General features: G+C 31.8%; 1 protein-coding gene across 1 annotated transcript in view; it reads right to left on the reverse strand.

Moving 5' to 3' along the window:
* Positions 1-20,153, reverse strand: part of LOC123714308 (lachesin-like) — a 62,919-nt gene that overhangs the window by 22,807 nt on the left and 19,959 nt on the right. Inside the window, exons 3-4 of the mRNA XM_045668529.1 lie at positions 14,755-14,882; positions 12,885-13,070 (exon numbers count right to left, since the gene is read on the reverse strand). Of these exons, the coding sequence (XP_045524485.1) occupies positions 12,885-13,070; positions 14,755-14,882 (314 nt within the window). The remainder of the gene's footprint in view (positions 1-12,884; positions 13,071-14,754; positions 14,883-20,153) is intronic.

The following is a 20,153-nucleotide window of genomic DNA, read 5'->3' on the forward strand; positions in this document are numbered from 1 at the left end:
TATTAGAGAGGCATTTGTCCAGCAGTGGAAGTTAACAGGGTGAAATCACGACGACGAGTTCCTTCCATAAGTTAGTATAATTACACAGGTGTACTAATTTCTTATGGTTTACATTATATGTAAGAAGAGTAAAGAGAAGATCTATCTTTTGACATTTGGTAGTAAAACTTAGCGCTGTCTCGATTCCGAATAAGACACGCTGGAGACCGGATAAGTTATTATTTTATTATGAAACATATTCCACACTTAATAATAACACCGTGTTTTATATTTAAAATATAAGTACATAGTGTTTCCATTTGGGCACCTAATTAATTGAAACAGCGAAACCACTGCAAAAAATATACAAAACTGAACGTCAAAGTTAGTGCTAGCCCTTGGACAGTATTAACTTGTAGAAAGGTTGCATGGTGCGTCATGAATTATGCAAATCGCAAGTGCAAACAGCAAAGTGAGTCGTGATCTGACACTATAAACGTACAAAACTTTTTGCTTTTTATACTAACTGAATATAACTAGACAGCAGACATGTATGATGACCCTTGAATATTCAAAACCGATGTCCCGACTATCTGTACTCTTCCGTCCATTGGTAAAGAAAAACGCTCCATTATATAGAATAACATCTAGGGGATATGCCAGACCAGAAGCTTCCATTTGAACTCATTTAAATCTTTTATATCCGTTAAGTTTTTATAAACCGATTCGCTTTTGATTTATAAAACTTCGATTTATGAATAGTCGTTAGGAATGTTACATCTCACCGGTTTTGTGACGTGACTGACGTATCAGAATCAATATTTTTTGTTAAATTAACGATTATTTTATACATATTACTCTCAATATTTTTTTTTATATTGTCAAATACACTACACTCAATACGTAGGTTTGATTAAGATTAAACAATGTTGCCTTTATAACATAACAGGTCATGTCGTGTGTGACAAAATAGTTCTACGCAAATTAATTTTGAAATTTCCCTTACGATACAGACTTCTACTGAATTGAAGCTTTGTCTCATTATTGAAAGTGATTAAGTCGACATAATTAAATTTTTTATAAAACATTTTAATCGAACTTTAAATATTATAAAAATAACTCATCAAATTATTCTTGATGTAATATACCTGTAAGAACTGTGTTTTGGATTTAGCAGTTTACAGAATGTAACACTTTAATATGACTGAATGCATTTTAAAATGAAAAGTATCTTTAGAGTTCGAAGAAGGTATAACGCTCGCATGAGATTGATAGCGGGTGACCCTAAGCCGCCCAAAAAGGCATCAACAGGTAAGTGAGTCATATGTTTCGTAGGCGAAACATTTCTCCCAGTCAGGCCGTAAGCTACAGTGTAAACTATAACGTCTGACGCGCCATCATACGTATATTTACGACGTTTTAATCTTTATATAAACTTTATTACTATTGAATTAATTATTTTCAGCAATCGTTAAATTCCAGGATTTTATGAATTAAAATTAGTTCTGTTCCTGTTATTACGCCATAGCTAACTAATTAATCACCCAGAAGTTATAGATCACTGCTTTGGAATGCTTTCAAGGGAAAACTTTTGGAAAAGTCGCTGTCTTTTAATATAGAAGAGTTGTTGGATCATAAGTTTTGACAACAAGTACAAATATCTCACAACTGTATTTATTATTATCAATCTGATTGCACATACTTTGCAAATAAATGATTTATTTATTAGATATTTAAATAGGTATGAACGTATTAAAAATGAGTGCAATTATAATTTCATGTAATTATTTCATTAAAGCTTATAAGTTAGTTTAAAGTCGTCAAATATAAAGTTTTCGTGTAGAACATTAACGCCATAGCATTATATTATGTATGCCCATATCTGGTGGTATAGAGTGCTTTAAGCAATTGTGAAACCACATAAAATTACTATTAAAACTGTTATATTAACGAATCGCAAACGCTAAATCAATTAATATTTTGCGTTTTAATGAAATCAGCTAATTTAATAACATAACTAAATTTATAATGGTACATTTACTGTGGTACGGTAATGTTAGATATTTCGACTACGTATCTGCTTGTTTTTCCCACGAGAATGTAAGTGCGTGCTCCTATTTCACCATGCCTCCTGCTGATGTCATGTGGAACATGGTGTTATGGTTGCAGCTCCCCTTTTTTGTATTACAAACATTGTGTAATACAAAAAAAAACTTGGCGATTCAAAAGAGTGGCGGAGAGTTTATTCCCAGTTTTTCTCTTCCGTTCGCCCTTGATTTGAGAACTGGTTGTAATATAAAATATATTTCATATGCATTTCTATTTATGACGTTCATAAGTGTACATCATTACCTATATGAATAAATAATTATGAATTTAATATGATATGAATATGACAATTGGAATATTAATAATATTAATCAAACGAAAATGGTTATCATTAATGTAATAAAACTATATATTATTCAATGGCATTATTAAAATAATAAAAACGACCAAGGAGTATTTTTAAATCCAGACTAAACTATTATTCGAATGAAAAAAGGCTTTTGGTCACGTATCATATTTTAGTTAACAATATAATAAAATCTGATAGAAACGTGCAGAAACATCTCTACAATTATATCAAAAAGAAGATGGCGTCTCTAAGTTCATGTTTCATAAAATGACAGGTACAACAGACGGGAAACATAATATTTATATTAAAATAGTGTTCTTTTAAATGATATTCGTGTTAAGATATTATATTTATACTTTTTAAAAGTAAATTAAATAGCTGATTAAGTAAAAACTTTTTTTAGTAAAACAAATGACTGTTAACTTTATTTTCTACATCCCAAATGCATTGAGACCGTTTTACACATCAGTCAAGCTTAACTTGACTAACAGTACATACTTTACACATTTTTCACTGTTAGACGGTACACAAATCATTTCACATTGTTTGTGTAGCACTTTGTTGAGTTTTCATATTTAAGAGTGGCGAGACTTTGTTGTTTGTGTATAAATTAACTTCAAGCTATTTTAATAATATCATGTAATTGGAAGTATTTTGGTTGTGCGTGCTTCAGGCAAGATAGATTCGAATCAATGGATTTTATTAATTGCTCGAAGCAGCAATTTTTAGAAGCTATGTGACGGAGGCTTATCGCTATTGCTGATTTATCATTTTAAATATTTTAAAATAAATATATCGTATGTTAGCAGTTTTGTTGATAGTATTTTGTGAAATCTAGACATTTTGGCATTACGTCACGAAAATTACGAAAAATACAAATCTTAATCGTTAAACTATCACTAAAATATACACTACATATACACATATACTATAAATATACTGAAATTTTACAACTTATTTAACCGGAATATCACAGTGTACTTATAAATAAATATATAGCCTTCATTGACAATCTTTTAAGTTACATTTTATCTTATTTCTACTTAGTTACTAACGAAATTGAGTTAAAGTAAATGTAAATATTATCCTTTTATTTCCTATGAGACACAGGGTACTAATTGTTTTTAAATTAAAACATTTATTCGTTTTCTAATGTTGTTGTTTCTTACAACCAAATAAAGTAACTCTTATTTTATACTAAAGTAATAAATATTTTATATTTAAAAATCGTCAATAAACGTTATAAATCTTGACCTGATTTCCGATACTCGTAACATTAAAACAGAACATAAAAGTGTTAGGCACACAATAAAAGGCGACATCTTGTGTCAGGTGTGAGGAAAGGATCCTTATAAAATGGCAAATACTCGGCTTAAAACGCACCTGTAGCTTAAAAGCTCTTGACTGGGATTTTTGTATAACAGTCTTCTAAGATTTGTGAATATTTTTGATGAAATTTAATTAGAATACACCATACTATTCTTATAATAAAATTAATTAAATAAGTACTTATTTACAAATAATTTGCTTATACGTTTTATTTAAATATTCGTTATTTAATTTTGTTAGTTAACGGTTGAATGAAAACTATTACTTGACACATTATATTGACTTTTTACAATCCTACCGTATCTAGGTTTAAAATAGTATTTTATTCTTTTTTCCAACAGATAAGTCATTTTGCTGGTTTGTAGATCCTTACATTTTATTTATACATGCTTCATAAATACAATATATATAAAAAATTTACACACATTTACATCGATTGCATTGGAACAGAAATTACCAACGCAACGTAAAAAACACAAGCAATGTAATGTATTTGCTTAGACATAAGACAATAATATTCACTGTAATTCGTAAATTGCAAAGGGATTCTCAACACAACTACGTTGTTATAATCTACATCTACGGCGAGAGATTTAGAATGGTTAGAATTCCCTTAACTCCTTTGTCTGGTTCTATTAATGTTAAATATATCATAAACTGGAATTATTTAAGGCAAATTCCTTTCACTATTCCAAATTCCCAAGTTACTTAGCCAGTGTAACATATACCCAACAATGTGTTCGAGAATGCGTTTATAGTGTGAGGCACTCTCCGGATTTTCTCAGGTCGTTAAGCTATCGGTTTAAGGTGAGTTTCAAAATGTATATCAACGTTAAATACTAAGTACAATTTATAACAACAAAAATTTTGGAATTTTCTTGTGACACGAATATTAAAGATATATTGCTTGAAATGTTTTTAATTATATTTATTTATTAAAACACCATAGCAAAGTGCAATAATTATAAGTAACTGTCAGCTACTATGGCGTGTTTAACTTTTAATAGGTGGGAGAACCCGACAAGGATATGTATGGTTCAAACTACTCCAGCTCCGGACTAGCGATAGTCCTAACCTAAGACAATTTAATTGTACAATATTTTCGATTGTAATTTTTGCCAATTATGGTAAATCTAGTTTCCGTTTTTGTTACTGTAATTCCTGTGCTTTTATCTAATAATACTTCTTTCTGGCCTGCTGCCGTGTTTTTAGTATAATATACAATTAATAAGCATATAATGTATTATTAGTAAATTTTCTCATGAATGTGAATGTTGTCTCGTCACTTAGCGCTTATAGACAAGTATTTATTTAAAAATTCTTATCTGTTTGGTATTCTGTCTTCATCGCTCATTTCCTTTAGAAAATAAAATTTCAATATTTTATTACGAACACCAAAGATAATATTGGTGTATAAAAGTGGAGTAATTACCTTGCTACATGTTACGGGATGGAATTATTTTCTCTTTTTAAGAAAATCCATAATTAACTAACGAGGTCAAGACTAAATTTAGAGGTTTGAAAATAATTTTTGACATATTCCAAGATATCAAAAGTCCAATATCACTTAATTATTATTAGTACTTTGAGTAGGCATAACATCTTGCATACGGTAAATTTCTAGATCTTCTGAAGCGTTAAAGACGGATTAACTTATAAAACTCAAACCAAATCCTTTTTATAATGTTTAGGAAGCTATTTCAATTCATGGAGCATACGGATAAGAAGCTAGACCAAAATTAATGGTCACCTATTAGACTCAATTATAATGTCGTAAGAATTTCTTTTTTATGTGAACCATAGTCTATGGTCATCGGCAATCTATGTGGCTTTGACACCGGCCTTCAAAGAAATTCAATAAATAAATTTTTAGTTCTAAAGATAATTTAAATTATTTCGAATTCAGAAACTATAACTTACGTGTTTATAATTAGTATAAAAACGATCCAGTAAATTGTGTTTCATTAAAAACTCTTACCCATGGGAAATAAATCTTTGCAATATTAAATCCAGCATCTATAGTACAGATAGGCTCCGATTTCGGCCGTAAACATTCGCAGAGGGCCTTAATCCCGGTCATAAAAGTAATCCGCACATAAAGTTACGCGACGATGGACAACATAAGGGTAGAGATTTTCTCGCACAAAGATTTCGAAGTAATTAAGATAAAACGCCATGAAACGTAACCGAAGCCACCCGTTTTTCAACGCTCATACCCAGTTAATCCTCGAGTATGCAATAAAGCTCCTAAAGTATTTGTGTTTCAGGCGAAATTACCCATATTGAAAATACCCTTCAGCGATATCCATCTGAAGGCTTATTTTAAATATTCCCGTCTGTAAGTAACTACTTACATTAAATTCGGAAGCCCATTTCCTAAATATACCCGCAAAATCAATACGGTCCGATACATCCGAAAGTTTGGCTCGCAATTATTTTGAAATAGCTTTGTTTGACTCATCAAATGTTTGCGATTAGAATCGTTTGTTAATCAACCTGTGTATTCTGATAATTGGAATTCTAATGATTGTCAGCTATTTTAATAAATATAACCGAGATTGTCTTATGTAATTGGTCATTTTTAATATGCATTTATTTCCTTATATTTATTCTTACAGTTATTTACAATGTAATCTATTGTATAAACATATGTCCTTTATTTGGTTACACACACCAACGTGGTTTAAATATTAACAATTATCAAAATTGTCGGGCAAATTGGCATTTGCTAAAGATTTTCAATTTCTTACATTCCTGAGCAGTGACAGTCCAGTAACGCACATGTCTCATGCCTAAGGGCATGTGTTAGAACCTGTGCACCATTATCTTTTAGCAATTAACTAGTACGGATATTGTGAAAAACCGGTTCGGTCCAAACCGGTACGTCAGCCATACCCAAATGCCCAATAAAACCAAAAATGTGTGATCCCCATGCCGCTGGAGGACTTTACACTATCCCTAGATTTATACCTCTATCTACAATCTTTAACAGAGACAAAGGTGGCATAAATAAACATAATACACTTAAATTTAATATAAGAAAAGGCAACACTATTCTAGCCTTTTATGTATGCTGTTGACTAACAAAAGACACCGCAATATCAAAATCTCGTTAGGGTATCATATTTAAATCTGACCGAGGGTTCGGTTAAAAAGTTTGATGTATTGGCATATTTACAATGCGTAGTCATGGGCGGTCCAAACGAGAAAAAGGGTTGGAAAAAGATCGTCTATCACAGCCTCTGTCAACAGTATGGTGTCAACGCGAAAAACAATTAGTAGATTAATATTTATTTGATTACTGCCGATTGGATAGTGATATCAATGAATATTTAATTATGACCCGACTTTTATAATTAGGTTTCCAATTTACTGTACAATATATTATTGAGCTCAAAAGGTTCGACGCGTAATTATTATTAGCCATTTTTAACATAAGGTTGACTAAAAAACACATCCAAGGATCGATATTACTGTTAGATACAGAACAGTATATTATAGGGTTTTTAAATTGTATGTTAATATATACGTCCAAACAAAAGACAGACGTTTGTACTCTAAGGTCATTTAAACTCCGAATCCGTTTAATTATATAATTTAATTATTACAATTTAACCTATTTAAAAAAATATGATTGAATATACCTATTAATATAATATTAAGGACAATACTGGCACTAATACAATAATGTCTGATTAAATTAATAAATAATTATTATATTAACAATTGCTACATATTTTTTTAGAAATCAACGTGAACAGACAAGTTTAAATTATTAATATTATAGGTATATTACACTATTTACATTTAAAATACGTTATCATTGACTTCTTAATTTTATATATATAACTAAGCTTGTCTATAGAATAAGGATATATTATAGATATTTTTGAACATAATTCTATATTTTATTGTTTATCAGTCTATTATTCTTTAGTGGAACATTTATGTAAATAAACGAATTGAAACATCGTTCACAGTCTTTGTTGGCAAATAAAAAGTTTTCAAACAATTTTCGCTCACAGAAAGAATGTTAATTGTGTTCATTCCCTTTACAAAAACCTGCGCGTTTCAAGCATATTATAAAAAAGGAAATATATACATTCAAGTTTCCGCTTTTTCCATCTCTTACTGAATACTTGTGTAATTGTGCGGGCACTCTCAAATTTGCTTTTACACTTAACAAATGTTGGGAGCCCGAGCAAATAAAAAGGCCTTTTTTGACGCTTCGTTGTTACTCAACCCGAGCAAATATGGTGCGGGTATAAGACGAGCAGTCGCTTCTATACAAATAAAAATACCTACGTTGAACATAATGATTGTATAAAGAAACAACTCTACTAAGAATTACTTATAATGTCAGAACATAATCAAAGTTGTTTTATAAAAAATATATAGCTGTTTTAACTAAATATTATACAGATCGCTTGTTAGCAACAAGGTTGCATCTCTTATAATGTTTTCTTTATATGAAACTACACTTTTTTCTAGCAACGCAAATGGCAGAAGGTTCATCTGATGTTATGTGATATCGCCCATGGGCACAGTCAATGCCACAGGGCTCGCGAGTGCGTTGCTGGCCTTTTAAGATTTTGTACGCTCTTACAATACATGGTGTATAGTAAATTTAAATTAAAATACAGCGCTAGTTACGCGCTTTACTTTGCACTGGCGTTAAATTTACAACATGACTACGACCTCATACGAAACGTAGGCCAAATCTATTGTTAAAGATAAATTAAATCCTAAACTACATTCGAAACCTACTAATGATACTAATTATTATTACAGTACACCCACTTGAGCAAGATAAATATAATTACAAAACTTAGCGGCGCGGCAAACGTGCCAATACAATACTTCCCGCATTAAAACGAACGGCAAAACACGTATGTTAATCGTGCCATTCTCCACAAACGAGGGAGCATTAGCTTAAAACTTGTTTCGCATGAAGACGTCGCGGTCACATTCCACCCCTTTGCAAATGCTTGCATTCCTTCACAAAATTCCGAGCGACCCGTACCTATTGTCACAATGTTACACCGAAAGGTAAATAACTTAATAAATGTCAAGCCGTCTCGCACAGGTCACTTCAGAGGTCACTACAGTACGCCTTTGTAATTGAAGAATATCTTTACGAAATCAGTGGAGATTTCGTGTACTTAGCCCATCGGTAAACAAAATTATACCTTTGTCTTTAAGTAATAAATAATAAAAGTTAATTAATAAGTAATAAAGTTAATTGATTCATAAAGGTCGTCAAAGCTACGTAAAAATGTTCAATAAAATATCTCTAACCAATGTCATATATCCAATCTAAAGTTTTTGACATACGGGAGTCTACTTAGCTTAAGTATTGGTATATTATAGTGATATAGTATAAAGGATATTTTAATTATAGAATATAAAAACAAGCGTAAATGCCACTTTAGAAAAAGTTTTGTTGTTAAGTTTACCTTTCGATGTAAATGATTATTATCTACTTTAATTCTCAATAAAGTTAGCTATAAAGTTAGTGTAGCTTATTGCGCAAAATATTGAAAACAACTTCCAAAGTTTGTAGTGTAAAAAGTTTAAATCTATTTAAGTTTTTGCTATATATAGCACATTAAGTAAACCAAAAACTAACCAACTTTCTTATTTAACATAATATGTTTTATTAGTAATTATGGTTTTAGTATAGATTTCAATCCAAAATAGTTTTAACACTAGCGGATTAATTTAGAATTGGTATAGTAACTAAAAAATATTTCAGAAACAAAGTGTTTATTTTTCTAATGCTTTATGATAAACAACATTCTTTGTTTGTTTTTCTGGTGCGTATATAAATAGTTTTGTTGATATTCCGACATGGGAACAGGCGACATATAACTGGCCATGTGACAAACATGGATTTTCAAGATGAATGCCACAAACAATTAGCGACTGTATTTATTTTATATGTATTTTATCAATATAATAAATAACATGGAAACATTTATTCCACACGATACTATTTTCTCTTACACCCCCTTTGACGAAATTTGCAGCACTCTTTCTGTCAATATTATGTCAAACGCCATAAGGTTACATGAAAAAAGGTTTAAATCGTAAAGGCACTATGCACTGAAAAATTTGTTATCGTATCAAAAGTATTCCTAAGATTTCAAATTTTCCGCTCATTTTTCTTGTTTTTTTTTTCATAAGATCCTTCTTCTGACAATAACAAACACAACAAAAAAAGAATAAAGGATATCGGTCCAGTCGTTCACACGTGATACCATGACCAAGGGAAATAGGGATTCATTTTTATATATATAAAAAAACCGAAACCCTGAATTAAGCATTGTCAACATTTTAAAATATAAAATGTAATTATGTTGAATTAACTTGAGAATTGAATATTTGAAACTAGAGAATTGTTAGTGTCGTTTTTTCTACAAACGTAGAATGAGGCGAAAGATAAAAATAATCAAAAGATTTTTATCTTGTTCCGCCAAAGAAGTATAACTTCTAAGTTCTAACGCGTGTACATAAGTACACACACAATTTTTATTTATTTAGTTTAAGGCTGATGTCTGAATTATAATTCTTTTAAAAAAATACACGCCTAAACTGATATCGCAAAAAGGCGGTAAAATGCAAAAATATTTTTTTCAAGGCTCACAATTCATTTTGCCCTACATTCGGAATTTCTAAATAACAAGTCGCACAAAATGCATGTTTCTTTGTACTTCCACACGTAAAGTGATATCAAAGTAGTATTTTGCATAAAACTTTTTGATGCTCGAAATTTAGCGTGAGATTTGTGTAAAATGTTTTCTCTTAATGGCTGTTACAGAATATGGAAAAGTTAATATGACATTGTCAAAGTCATGTACGTTTGGCGCGAATATGTCTTTATTTAGGCCTATCTAAAATCGAAATCTAAAATGACAGGTTATGAAGCTAGATTTGTTTGTTTGACGCTTTTAATACGCCTCGAAACAGACTATGTTGTTACACCACGTTATACAAAAGATTACACTGTTTTCTTTTGTTATTATTCGTTGTTTTTATTATAGTCTTGTTAACTTATTAACCCTTACAGCTTACTAAACTATAATACATATTATTTTTAAATAGAATCGCCAATTTTCTAGACTAAACGTTAATACAACTAGTCTACCCATAAATGCTGTTACATACAAACTTTTCTTTTTTTCTCCTTTTTAATAATTTTGAATTTAGGTGTTAATGAAAATAGGATTGCAGTGACTGCCTTGCACAAAGTGGTTACACTTCGTCTGTGGATTACCAAAAGACCGGGGCGGCCGTGTGCTGCTAGAACTACAAAGGCTGTTAGTGCTGTTAAAGCCAGAATTTGTCGAAATCCCATTAGGAAGCAAAAACATTATCGCGAGAATTGAAGATTCCCGCTAGGACTCTGTCACGTATTATAAAACAAGACCTGAAGCTCGTCAGTAAACAGGACATGCCCTAAATCAATATTTACAATTACAGAGAGTGGATCGATGAAAATGCCTTCTATCACGATACGCAGGTAGAAATATCCTTTTCAACGATGAAAAAATTCACAATTGAAGAAACAAAGCAAAATGATAAAGTGTACGCGAACAGTTGTAAAGAAGCTGCTCAAAGGTCGGAAAGGTACAACGTGGTCATCAACCTGCGTCAGTGATTGTATGGTGGGGAATATCTTATCACGGAGTCACAAAACTTCATTTTTGTGTGTGAATACTTTCCAGCAGGATTCTGCACCGTGACAAAAGGCACGAACTACCCAAGCCTAGCTTGAAACCTACGTTCCGGACTTTATAAGAGCTGAAGACTGGTCCTCATCTAGACCTCAACCCTTTAGACTTTAAATTATGATCAGTTTTAGAGGACATGGGCTGCTCTAAACGAGACTGTGACGTCGAGTCTCTTAAAAAATCTTTGGAGTAAGCAGTGGTGATGTTTATTAAAAATTAGGAAACTGTGCGTAAATCCATAGATTTGTACTTTTTTTACAATTTTAGTATGAAAGTCATAATTTCCTTATATTGAGCATCTTGTATCCAGCGAATAAATCGATAATATAAAACTGAATATTAAAATCTAAGGCAGCGTTCAGTCGTCTATATTGCATAAATTTTAATATAATTAGCTTTCTAGTGATGCCGAGAAACTGGAAGTAGCTAATAACCTTTACTCGCTTAAAGAATTTCCCATTACAAGAATAATCGAAAATATAGAAAAAATTTAATAAGTTACTCCTGTTAATCAAACACAAATGGATATGGAGACCTATGTGTGGAAGCCTATGAATTTTCTTATGTATCACCGCATTATCAATAGTAATTATTTGTCATTGCCATTATCTAGATAAGAATTTTACTAATCAATGTTTCATACATTTTTATTATTCTACTGTTTTATAGAACAGTGGCCAGAGGCAGGAGGCTCATCTGTTATGTAATTCCGCCCATGCTAGTGAAGGGTTGCGTTACCTTTTAAGTATTAACACGAAACGCCTCGTATAGGACTAGTTTTAGCAATAGTACTTTTAATTTATTTTTAATTATAAATGTTAAGTAATTCTCGGCTATTGGAAAATTAGAGATGCATCGTTTTAAAACACTAAAAGGATCGACAATCATCAGAAATGCCTCGACAATTCTCCGCCAGCTCGACATCGAACAATTGCATTAGCATAGAGAAATGAAATACAAAAAGCCTACTGCAAGACTTACCTTGTATTAAGAAAAGCTTTTAACATTTCAGATCGAATATAAAAAATATGTACGTTTTTCGATAACTTCAAAGATTTGTTTGATTCCCATTTCTATTCAATGTATTGCTAAATATTTAAAATCCTTCGCAGATTTTCACCAGTAGATTATTTGTGTAAATTGTTTGAAATATAAAGATGATTATTTGTATGAAAAATAAACGAGTGCAAGTGTAGAAAAAACTGCACAGAAGTGAAACGCTGCTTCGAACGAACAGATGCTTAAAGTAAGATGTTTTCCGCCGCCCATGGACAGCCACACCAGGAGGTTTGCAAGTGCATTAATAGCGTTTAAAGTGGCACGAATTTGTCCTGAGTGAGGATCTGAATAGTTTTTCTATCTCAGAATCCATAGATTAGGAGATTTTATTGGCCAAAATATTAAAAATAAATATCCAGACATCCGGGAAAGTTAATTTTACATACCTGACTCTTCATTGGATCTGTGTTGATTTGACACATGTAACTCCCCGAGTCCTTGGGCTCGACGCTACTTATATATAGCTTCCAAGTGTTGTGTCCGTTGTGTGTGACTGACAGGCGAGGATTGAGGTTCACCATATGAGTATGGATCGCTAGAATGGTCTTTGTGTCTGATTTTATCCAGGCCACCTACAAAATAATCGATCGGTTAAAACAGATATAAATCCGATATACGTAGTTGGTCCAAAGTTCTGTCATTGGCACATTATATTTAAATATCGAGCATGAAATTATAAAAAAGTTATTGCATTCTATTTTTGAATGTTTGACTATTGTTTTAAAACAAAAAACAATCACTTTCCGTAATTTTTCACGATGGAGTGGACATTGAAAGAAAACCGAATAGCTGTTATTGCGTTGCACCGCTGTGGGCACTCGCCGAGTAACATTTTCATTACGTACATTATGTAATATCAACTAAATTTAAGTAAAACGTGCGTATTATATTAATTTATTAATAAATAGTTCTTAAATATATAGGCTATGTAGTATATGCAGATATATACAATAAGGAATACTTTATTTAGAGTATGTTTTACTCTATACATTATTTACTATTATTACAATTAATGAACTTGTCTCTCGACAAAAGCCTCCTCCAAATATCGCCATCTTGATCCGTCCTTTTCTATTATATACCATTCTACTCCGGTTAACCTTTTATACTGTTCAATTAAATCAGGAAAATATTGTTATATTAAATTTTTAATTCGTCAAGTATTTGAATTTACAGTTAAGTAGTAAGTTATATTTTATAACCTATCACATAGCGTGGTTTAGATTTTTTATAATTTTCCTATATACCAAACCCAGCTCAAATAACGAAATGGTTTAGTAATCATACATGACGGTACGTAATTCTTGTATATATTTCATCAGACAATACTAAAATTGGCTGCAACTTTTTACCCAGAAAAAAGGACTGGACTTCAAGAGACGAAGTTTTTATCGACTAGTGTGATAGAGCTAGTTTCCAACTGAGAGATGTCAATGGCTTTGTTCGCGACTACACATTATATAGTGTCACAATGGCGCAAAGTTTTGCGTAAACATTACCCTTGAATATTATATTAAAGCCAAATTACAATGTGTACTTATTGTACTGCCTGATTAATTTAGGCTTAAACCGTATAGAAGTTAGACTTAAGTTGTTAGGTAATAAACTGTTTCAATAACTTAATAATAATATCGATAACTTATTCAAATGAAGCAATTGTTAGCCAGTAGGCTAGGAACAGTAATTATATTTATTTATTTACACTCCGTTACCTTATACAAACACATACATATAAAGTGAATCATTCAGTTTCAGGACATAAACAAATAATATACGTATATTTAAGTTGTTTCATATTCATATTTTTATATTTATTTGCATTCCATAATGTTACAATAGATGTTTAAGAGGCTTAAAGCTAGGTACAATATTATGTAGGTACAAGTTGCTGGTTATGAAGCTTCTTCAATAAGGATTAAATAAATCAATGGCGCTACAACCTTTTTAGGTCTGGAACTCAGATTTCTATATCTGTTTCATGATCGTTGTTTAATCTAATAGGCAAGCAGGTGATCAGCTTTCTGTGCCTGACGCATCCCGTCGACTTTCTGAGTCTAAGGCTTCCACACGATGATTTCCTTCACCGTTCGAGCGAATGTTATGCGCCCATCGGTTCACAGCCAGGAATAGAACCTACGACCTCAGGGATGAGAGTCACACGCTAAAGCCACTAGGCCAACACTGCTGCTCAATAAGCAGTATCCAACTCAGAGAAAATCAATTCGAACTTCACTATATATAATATCAATAAATTACCTTGTAACTGCCCAAATGATTGACGGTACAGGTGAAGTGTACGTCTCGTCCCATAGCGAGAGTAATATTTTCCAACGGGGCGAGAAACTCTGGCTCTGCCTCACTATATCCCGGGCCTTGCAGCTGACCTGCAATACACCCTAAGTTATCACTTTAATATCAGCACTGCGCTTTGCAATAAACCTACTATTAATGTGTTCAATTGCAACTGTTTTGTGAACGGGTACAGCTGCTTTTGTATAACTTTGCAAGAATTATGTTCTTTCATTAATGCTTCGTTATTTAAAATTGTTTTTTTCATTTGATAAATTAATATACCTCGTAATGTTTAATGAATTATCACATAATAGTTATCGGATCATACATTATCTTATATGAGGCCCCATAACCAAGGGTAGACGCCTTTTGGGTACGTTTAATAGATCATTGTAATTTATAAGTAAGATATCTATTTGGATGTAAGTTAGTTACACTATGTTTGCTTACAAGCAAATGTTATTGCATATAGAAAAATCCATCAGAACACAGCTAAAACTCTGTTTAAAATACATTACAAATACACAGCCACATTATATACACCTGGTCTTATTCAATGGCTGTAAAAATTTAATTAATTTTCGTGTTCAAAATAAACATGGTGGCAATTGTGTTTGTTTATAATACGTGTACATATGTTGTCAGCAATTATTGTAATAGTCCTATTGATGACTTTAGCGGGATATATTGGAAAATTCCGTGAAAAAAAAAGGGGGTTCTGAAATTGAAATGAAATTTCCCTTCCACGTGCCACAATCCCATTGAAAAGGTTTCTACCTTAATCGAGTTTTAAACTATAATAGATGGAAATTCAGGAATTATTTTTTAATTTTGGTCTTTTTACTTTAGTAATCTAATAAATTATTAATAATAGTTCTTAGTAAGACTGTCGCATGAAATAAAACTGAACGGGTAGTCAACCCGTTTAGTTAGCGATGATTAAGAGGCGGAACATGAAACTTATTAAAGGCTTTACTAAATAGGTTAAGTAAACGGCAACTCTTAATTACTAACTCTGAGTACGTAACACAACAGTCACATTTAAAATGCTTTTAGCGGAATAAAATGCCTTTGATTGTCAAAAACGTACAATTATTTCAGATTAATTTTATATCATGAAACCGGTAACGATTTTCATAATTAAACTCGAGTGAAAATTATTATTTTTTAGTTATAAAAATATATTTAATCAACTCAACTATAAATAATTAATAAAATTTGATTTAATTTAAAACGATATTTTCAATTTTATGATATCTATATAATAATATACACAAATAATGTACAATATGTAAAAATTAAGAGGAAATGTTGGGCGTGCGTGCTTTGAGCGTGCGCCTCAGCCCTGGTCGTGCGTGGACTATGGACTCTAACTAACTAACACTTGCCGAGAGAGGTGAAGAAAAACATGAACCGGCATTTCTTAATATAAAAAGTCGGCTGCATGTGTCGGGCACAGAAAACTAATCACCTACATGCCTATTAAGAAATAAAGGATACGACTTTTAAGGCGGTAGCACCACTTGTTTTTACATCATTTTTTTGTAATAATTACCTATTCAAATCAATTAGTTAAATATAAATTTAGCTATTCAAATAACTAAATAGTTATGTCAATATACTCTAACCGCCGCATATTAAATAGGCATCAAGATCAACACACCGCGCTTTGCAAACAATAATTATTGGTCCGTACACAGCATCACATAATTATCTCGCTCTAATTTACATTTTGGTCGGCGTGTGATCAGCATTTTCATTGATACGTGATCTAAAGATATATATAATGGACTGACTGCAAAATGTCACTTAAATTTAATATATAATTGAGGTTTAGCGTTGCAGTGTTGTATGTGGCTCACAAATTTTTAAATATTGTCATAATTTTTAAACCAGCTGACTTAATTGAAGGCCTAAGGAACAACTGATACTATCAATATTTTAATAGTATCAGATGTTGGTATGTATCTAGCTAGCTCGGTCATTAGAATTTGAAGAATCGAATCATCTTAAAAATTGCTTATGAAGTTTGATATACATTTGGATTTTTTATTTTATCTCTACAGTGATTAGGAGTGAATGGAAAAGGTTGAGCTTAAAAAGGGTCACACTAAATGTCCCATACTGTGACATCGGAACGATTAATGGCCTTGTGGCCGAAATTCGGACAGCTGAATGTTTTCGGCAAATTGGCCTAATGCAAAAACCTAATGTATGGATTTATGATCGTTTTCAACTTTTTAGCAATATGAGCTTTCATTTTATTATAAGCACGCAAGCACCAGTGCTATAGTTTGGCAATTTTCTTATGAATCAGTTAATTATGCGTTATCAAGATATAATTTAAATAAAGAAAAATATGTGGAAAGGTCTATAAATGGAGACGAGATGAGTCGACGAAAAAACATATGAAATTCACATAATTATTTTCATCTTATTTCGATGTAATAGATTTTTTATACTCTGTCAAAAGGCGGGTGCGTTCTTTTAAGACTTTGTACGCTCTATTCTCAAAAGACGTCGTAATGGTTCGAATTCGTATTTTTTATTATTATTATTATTAGATTATTTTTCTTTTTTTACGTCTGAGGCGCAAACTAAATGTTGTGGTCAATGGCAGAATGACCAACACTGTGGAACACGTCTACTTCACAGCATAATACTGAGCATACCACACACTGCTCGCACACATTAAATTTACCTCATTCCTTTTTTTCTTTTTTGGTTAATTAATTTTTATTATTGTGTTTCCATGTGTGTGTTGCGTAAGTAATAAATGTTACGTAATATTATGTTTTAAATAGAAATGAAGCGCGAAAAATTGTATCTTAAAAACGTCACATTGTAAACGTCGTCTTGACTTTCAAAGATGATACTCAGCTCAACCTACTCGAAAGAACTTCTCCGAAATATTAGTTAGTTACAGTTAATTACTGATTTATGAATAAAGTCGATCCGTAGAATTTATATTGGATTTAACAGTACTTTATATTAATTGGAATTGATATATTTAATGTGTGTGAAATTACTTCTTATTTTCTAGCCGAAGATTCTTCGAAGAATCTTTAGTCCTGTTTGCGAGGACGGTGTTTGGCGTATTCGCTACAATGAAGAACTTTATAACATCCTAGACGACGCCAACATCGTCCAATTTATAAAATGCAACTGGCTCAAATGGCTGGGACATGTGCACCGAATGGCGAACGACAGAACCCCAAGGTCCTTACTGAACTCACAACCTGGTGGCAAGAGAAATCCTGTTAGACCGAGGCTGCGTTGGTGGGATGGAGTTGTGAAGGACCTTGAAACAATAGGTATTCGCAATTGGAAGCGGTACGGACTGGATAGATTGCGATAGCGATGTATACTTGAGAAGACTAAGCCCACGAAGGGCTGTATAACCATTGATGATGATGAACATGATGAGATTGTTTTATTTTATACGTAGTAAGCTAATTATTTCAATCCTTTAGACAAAATCTATAGGCTAAAGAAGTAATGCATTGATTTTAAATAAATAATAATTTTCTATTATTTTTCTTTTTATAAAAAAAAATTAAAAAAGAAACACAGACTACCAACTAACGAAACAGCTTCATGTTTATTAACCTAATTATTAGATTAGACTTGTGTCTTAGAATGAAATGTTTTCCTTAGTTTACTATGTAATAAATATACATAACAAAAAATAAATTTAATTACATAATTAATCACAAATTTATATTATAGCACAAATAATGTAAACAGCGACAATTAATGCTGAAATCGACGTTCATTTAATAATGCTTTATCTGGTCCGTCAAATTAGCCGGATACGAAATCGTGGTACGGCCATCACGTCATTATTCAACCCGCATCAATTAATCCCTATGCAACTACGCGTTGATTTCCGCCTTTCTATGTATCATTTACAACAGTTAATCATTCGAAAATTGAATTGTATATGTTATTCCGATTACAGCGCAAAATGTGAAAACCGGCATCTCCGTTATCTGTGGAGCTTTGAGTGCGCTTCTGCTATCTGTGCTATAAGTCTGTGAATATATTTTAATAGTTTAAGTGTGCTTTATAAGTAATTAACACTATCTATTATGGTGAAGGAAAATATTGTTAATAAAAAAAATCGTTTGTAGTGTAATAAATATACCAATGAAATCAATGCAGAGATGGCCAAGACACATCATCACAACACAGACACAAGACAGATCATTTGTGGTGGCGGAAATTACTAAATAATAAATAAACTGTAGTGCGTAGTAAATCTTTATAAAAATGTATAGTAGTAACTTACGTAACTAAGTTAGACAATATAGTAGCGTTGACTTCCGTCAACGAAGAATTGAAGCTAATGGGAGCCTGTTATTATATTAATTACAAGGTACCAATCAATACAAACTAGGATATACATTGCTACTACTATACTGACGTTCGTTTTGGAAAGGAAATTAATACTAATAAATCATATTAAGCGGGAAACAAACTTGCTTTGTGTCTTAAAGGAAGCCAATTAAAGGTTATTGAAGCCAATGCGAGCTTGTTATTATAATAATTACAAATTACCTATCTATCTGCACTGGGATATACATTGCTACTATTACTATACTGTTGCTTGATAAGAAAACGAAATTAATACGATAATAAATCATATTGAGCGGAAAACAATCTTGCATTGTGTCTTGGAGGCCAATAAAAGGTTATTGAAGCGAATTCGAGCCTGTTATTCTGAGACAATTAAAAGTGCTCACTGTAACAGTCTCGTTTGCAAGTTATAGAACTTTAGATCCCAGCCAATGTACTATCTGCCAGTTATCCTACAATGTGCTACTTTGACACAAATTCCACGGACCGACTGTCCTCCGCCGATAGTTAAGCTGAGAACTTAGTACTGTTATTGAAGCATTATTTTGTCTATTAAGTTTACCTTTGTAATTATCTTGGTATGTATTGTGAATAAGAAAACTTTTACAAGTTATGTAAGAATAGAGGCTTCTTAAAGGAAACATCGATTAGACATAGACATAACATTTATTACAAACAAAACACACTCAAAAAAACGATAATCAAAGATAAAATAAATAAGAATGAGAGATAACAATTATTTTTTAAAGAACACGGGAAATATTCAGAGTTTAAGGCGTGTGTGCTGAGGAGAAGACACTTCCACAGTGCTGGTCATTCTGCCAGAGACCACAGCAGCTAGTTTGCGCTTCAGTCGCAAAAAAGAATACAACAAGAATAATAACAAATAATGATAATAGTAAAGTTAACAGTGTAAGTAATGAAGTCTTGTGTAAATAAAATAAAATAACAAATAAGAATAATTGTTAAAAAAAATAGATAATTAAATATTTTGGGCGGATTAA

Source organism: Pieris brassicae, chromosome 9 (assembly GCF_905147105.1).
Source record: "Pieris brassicae chromosome 9, ilPieBrab1.1, whole genome shotgun sequence".
NCBI classification, from domain to species: domain Eukaryota; kingdom Metazoa; phylum Arthropoda; class Insecta; order Lepidoptera; family Pieridae; genus Pieris; species Pieris brassicae.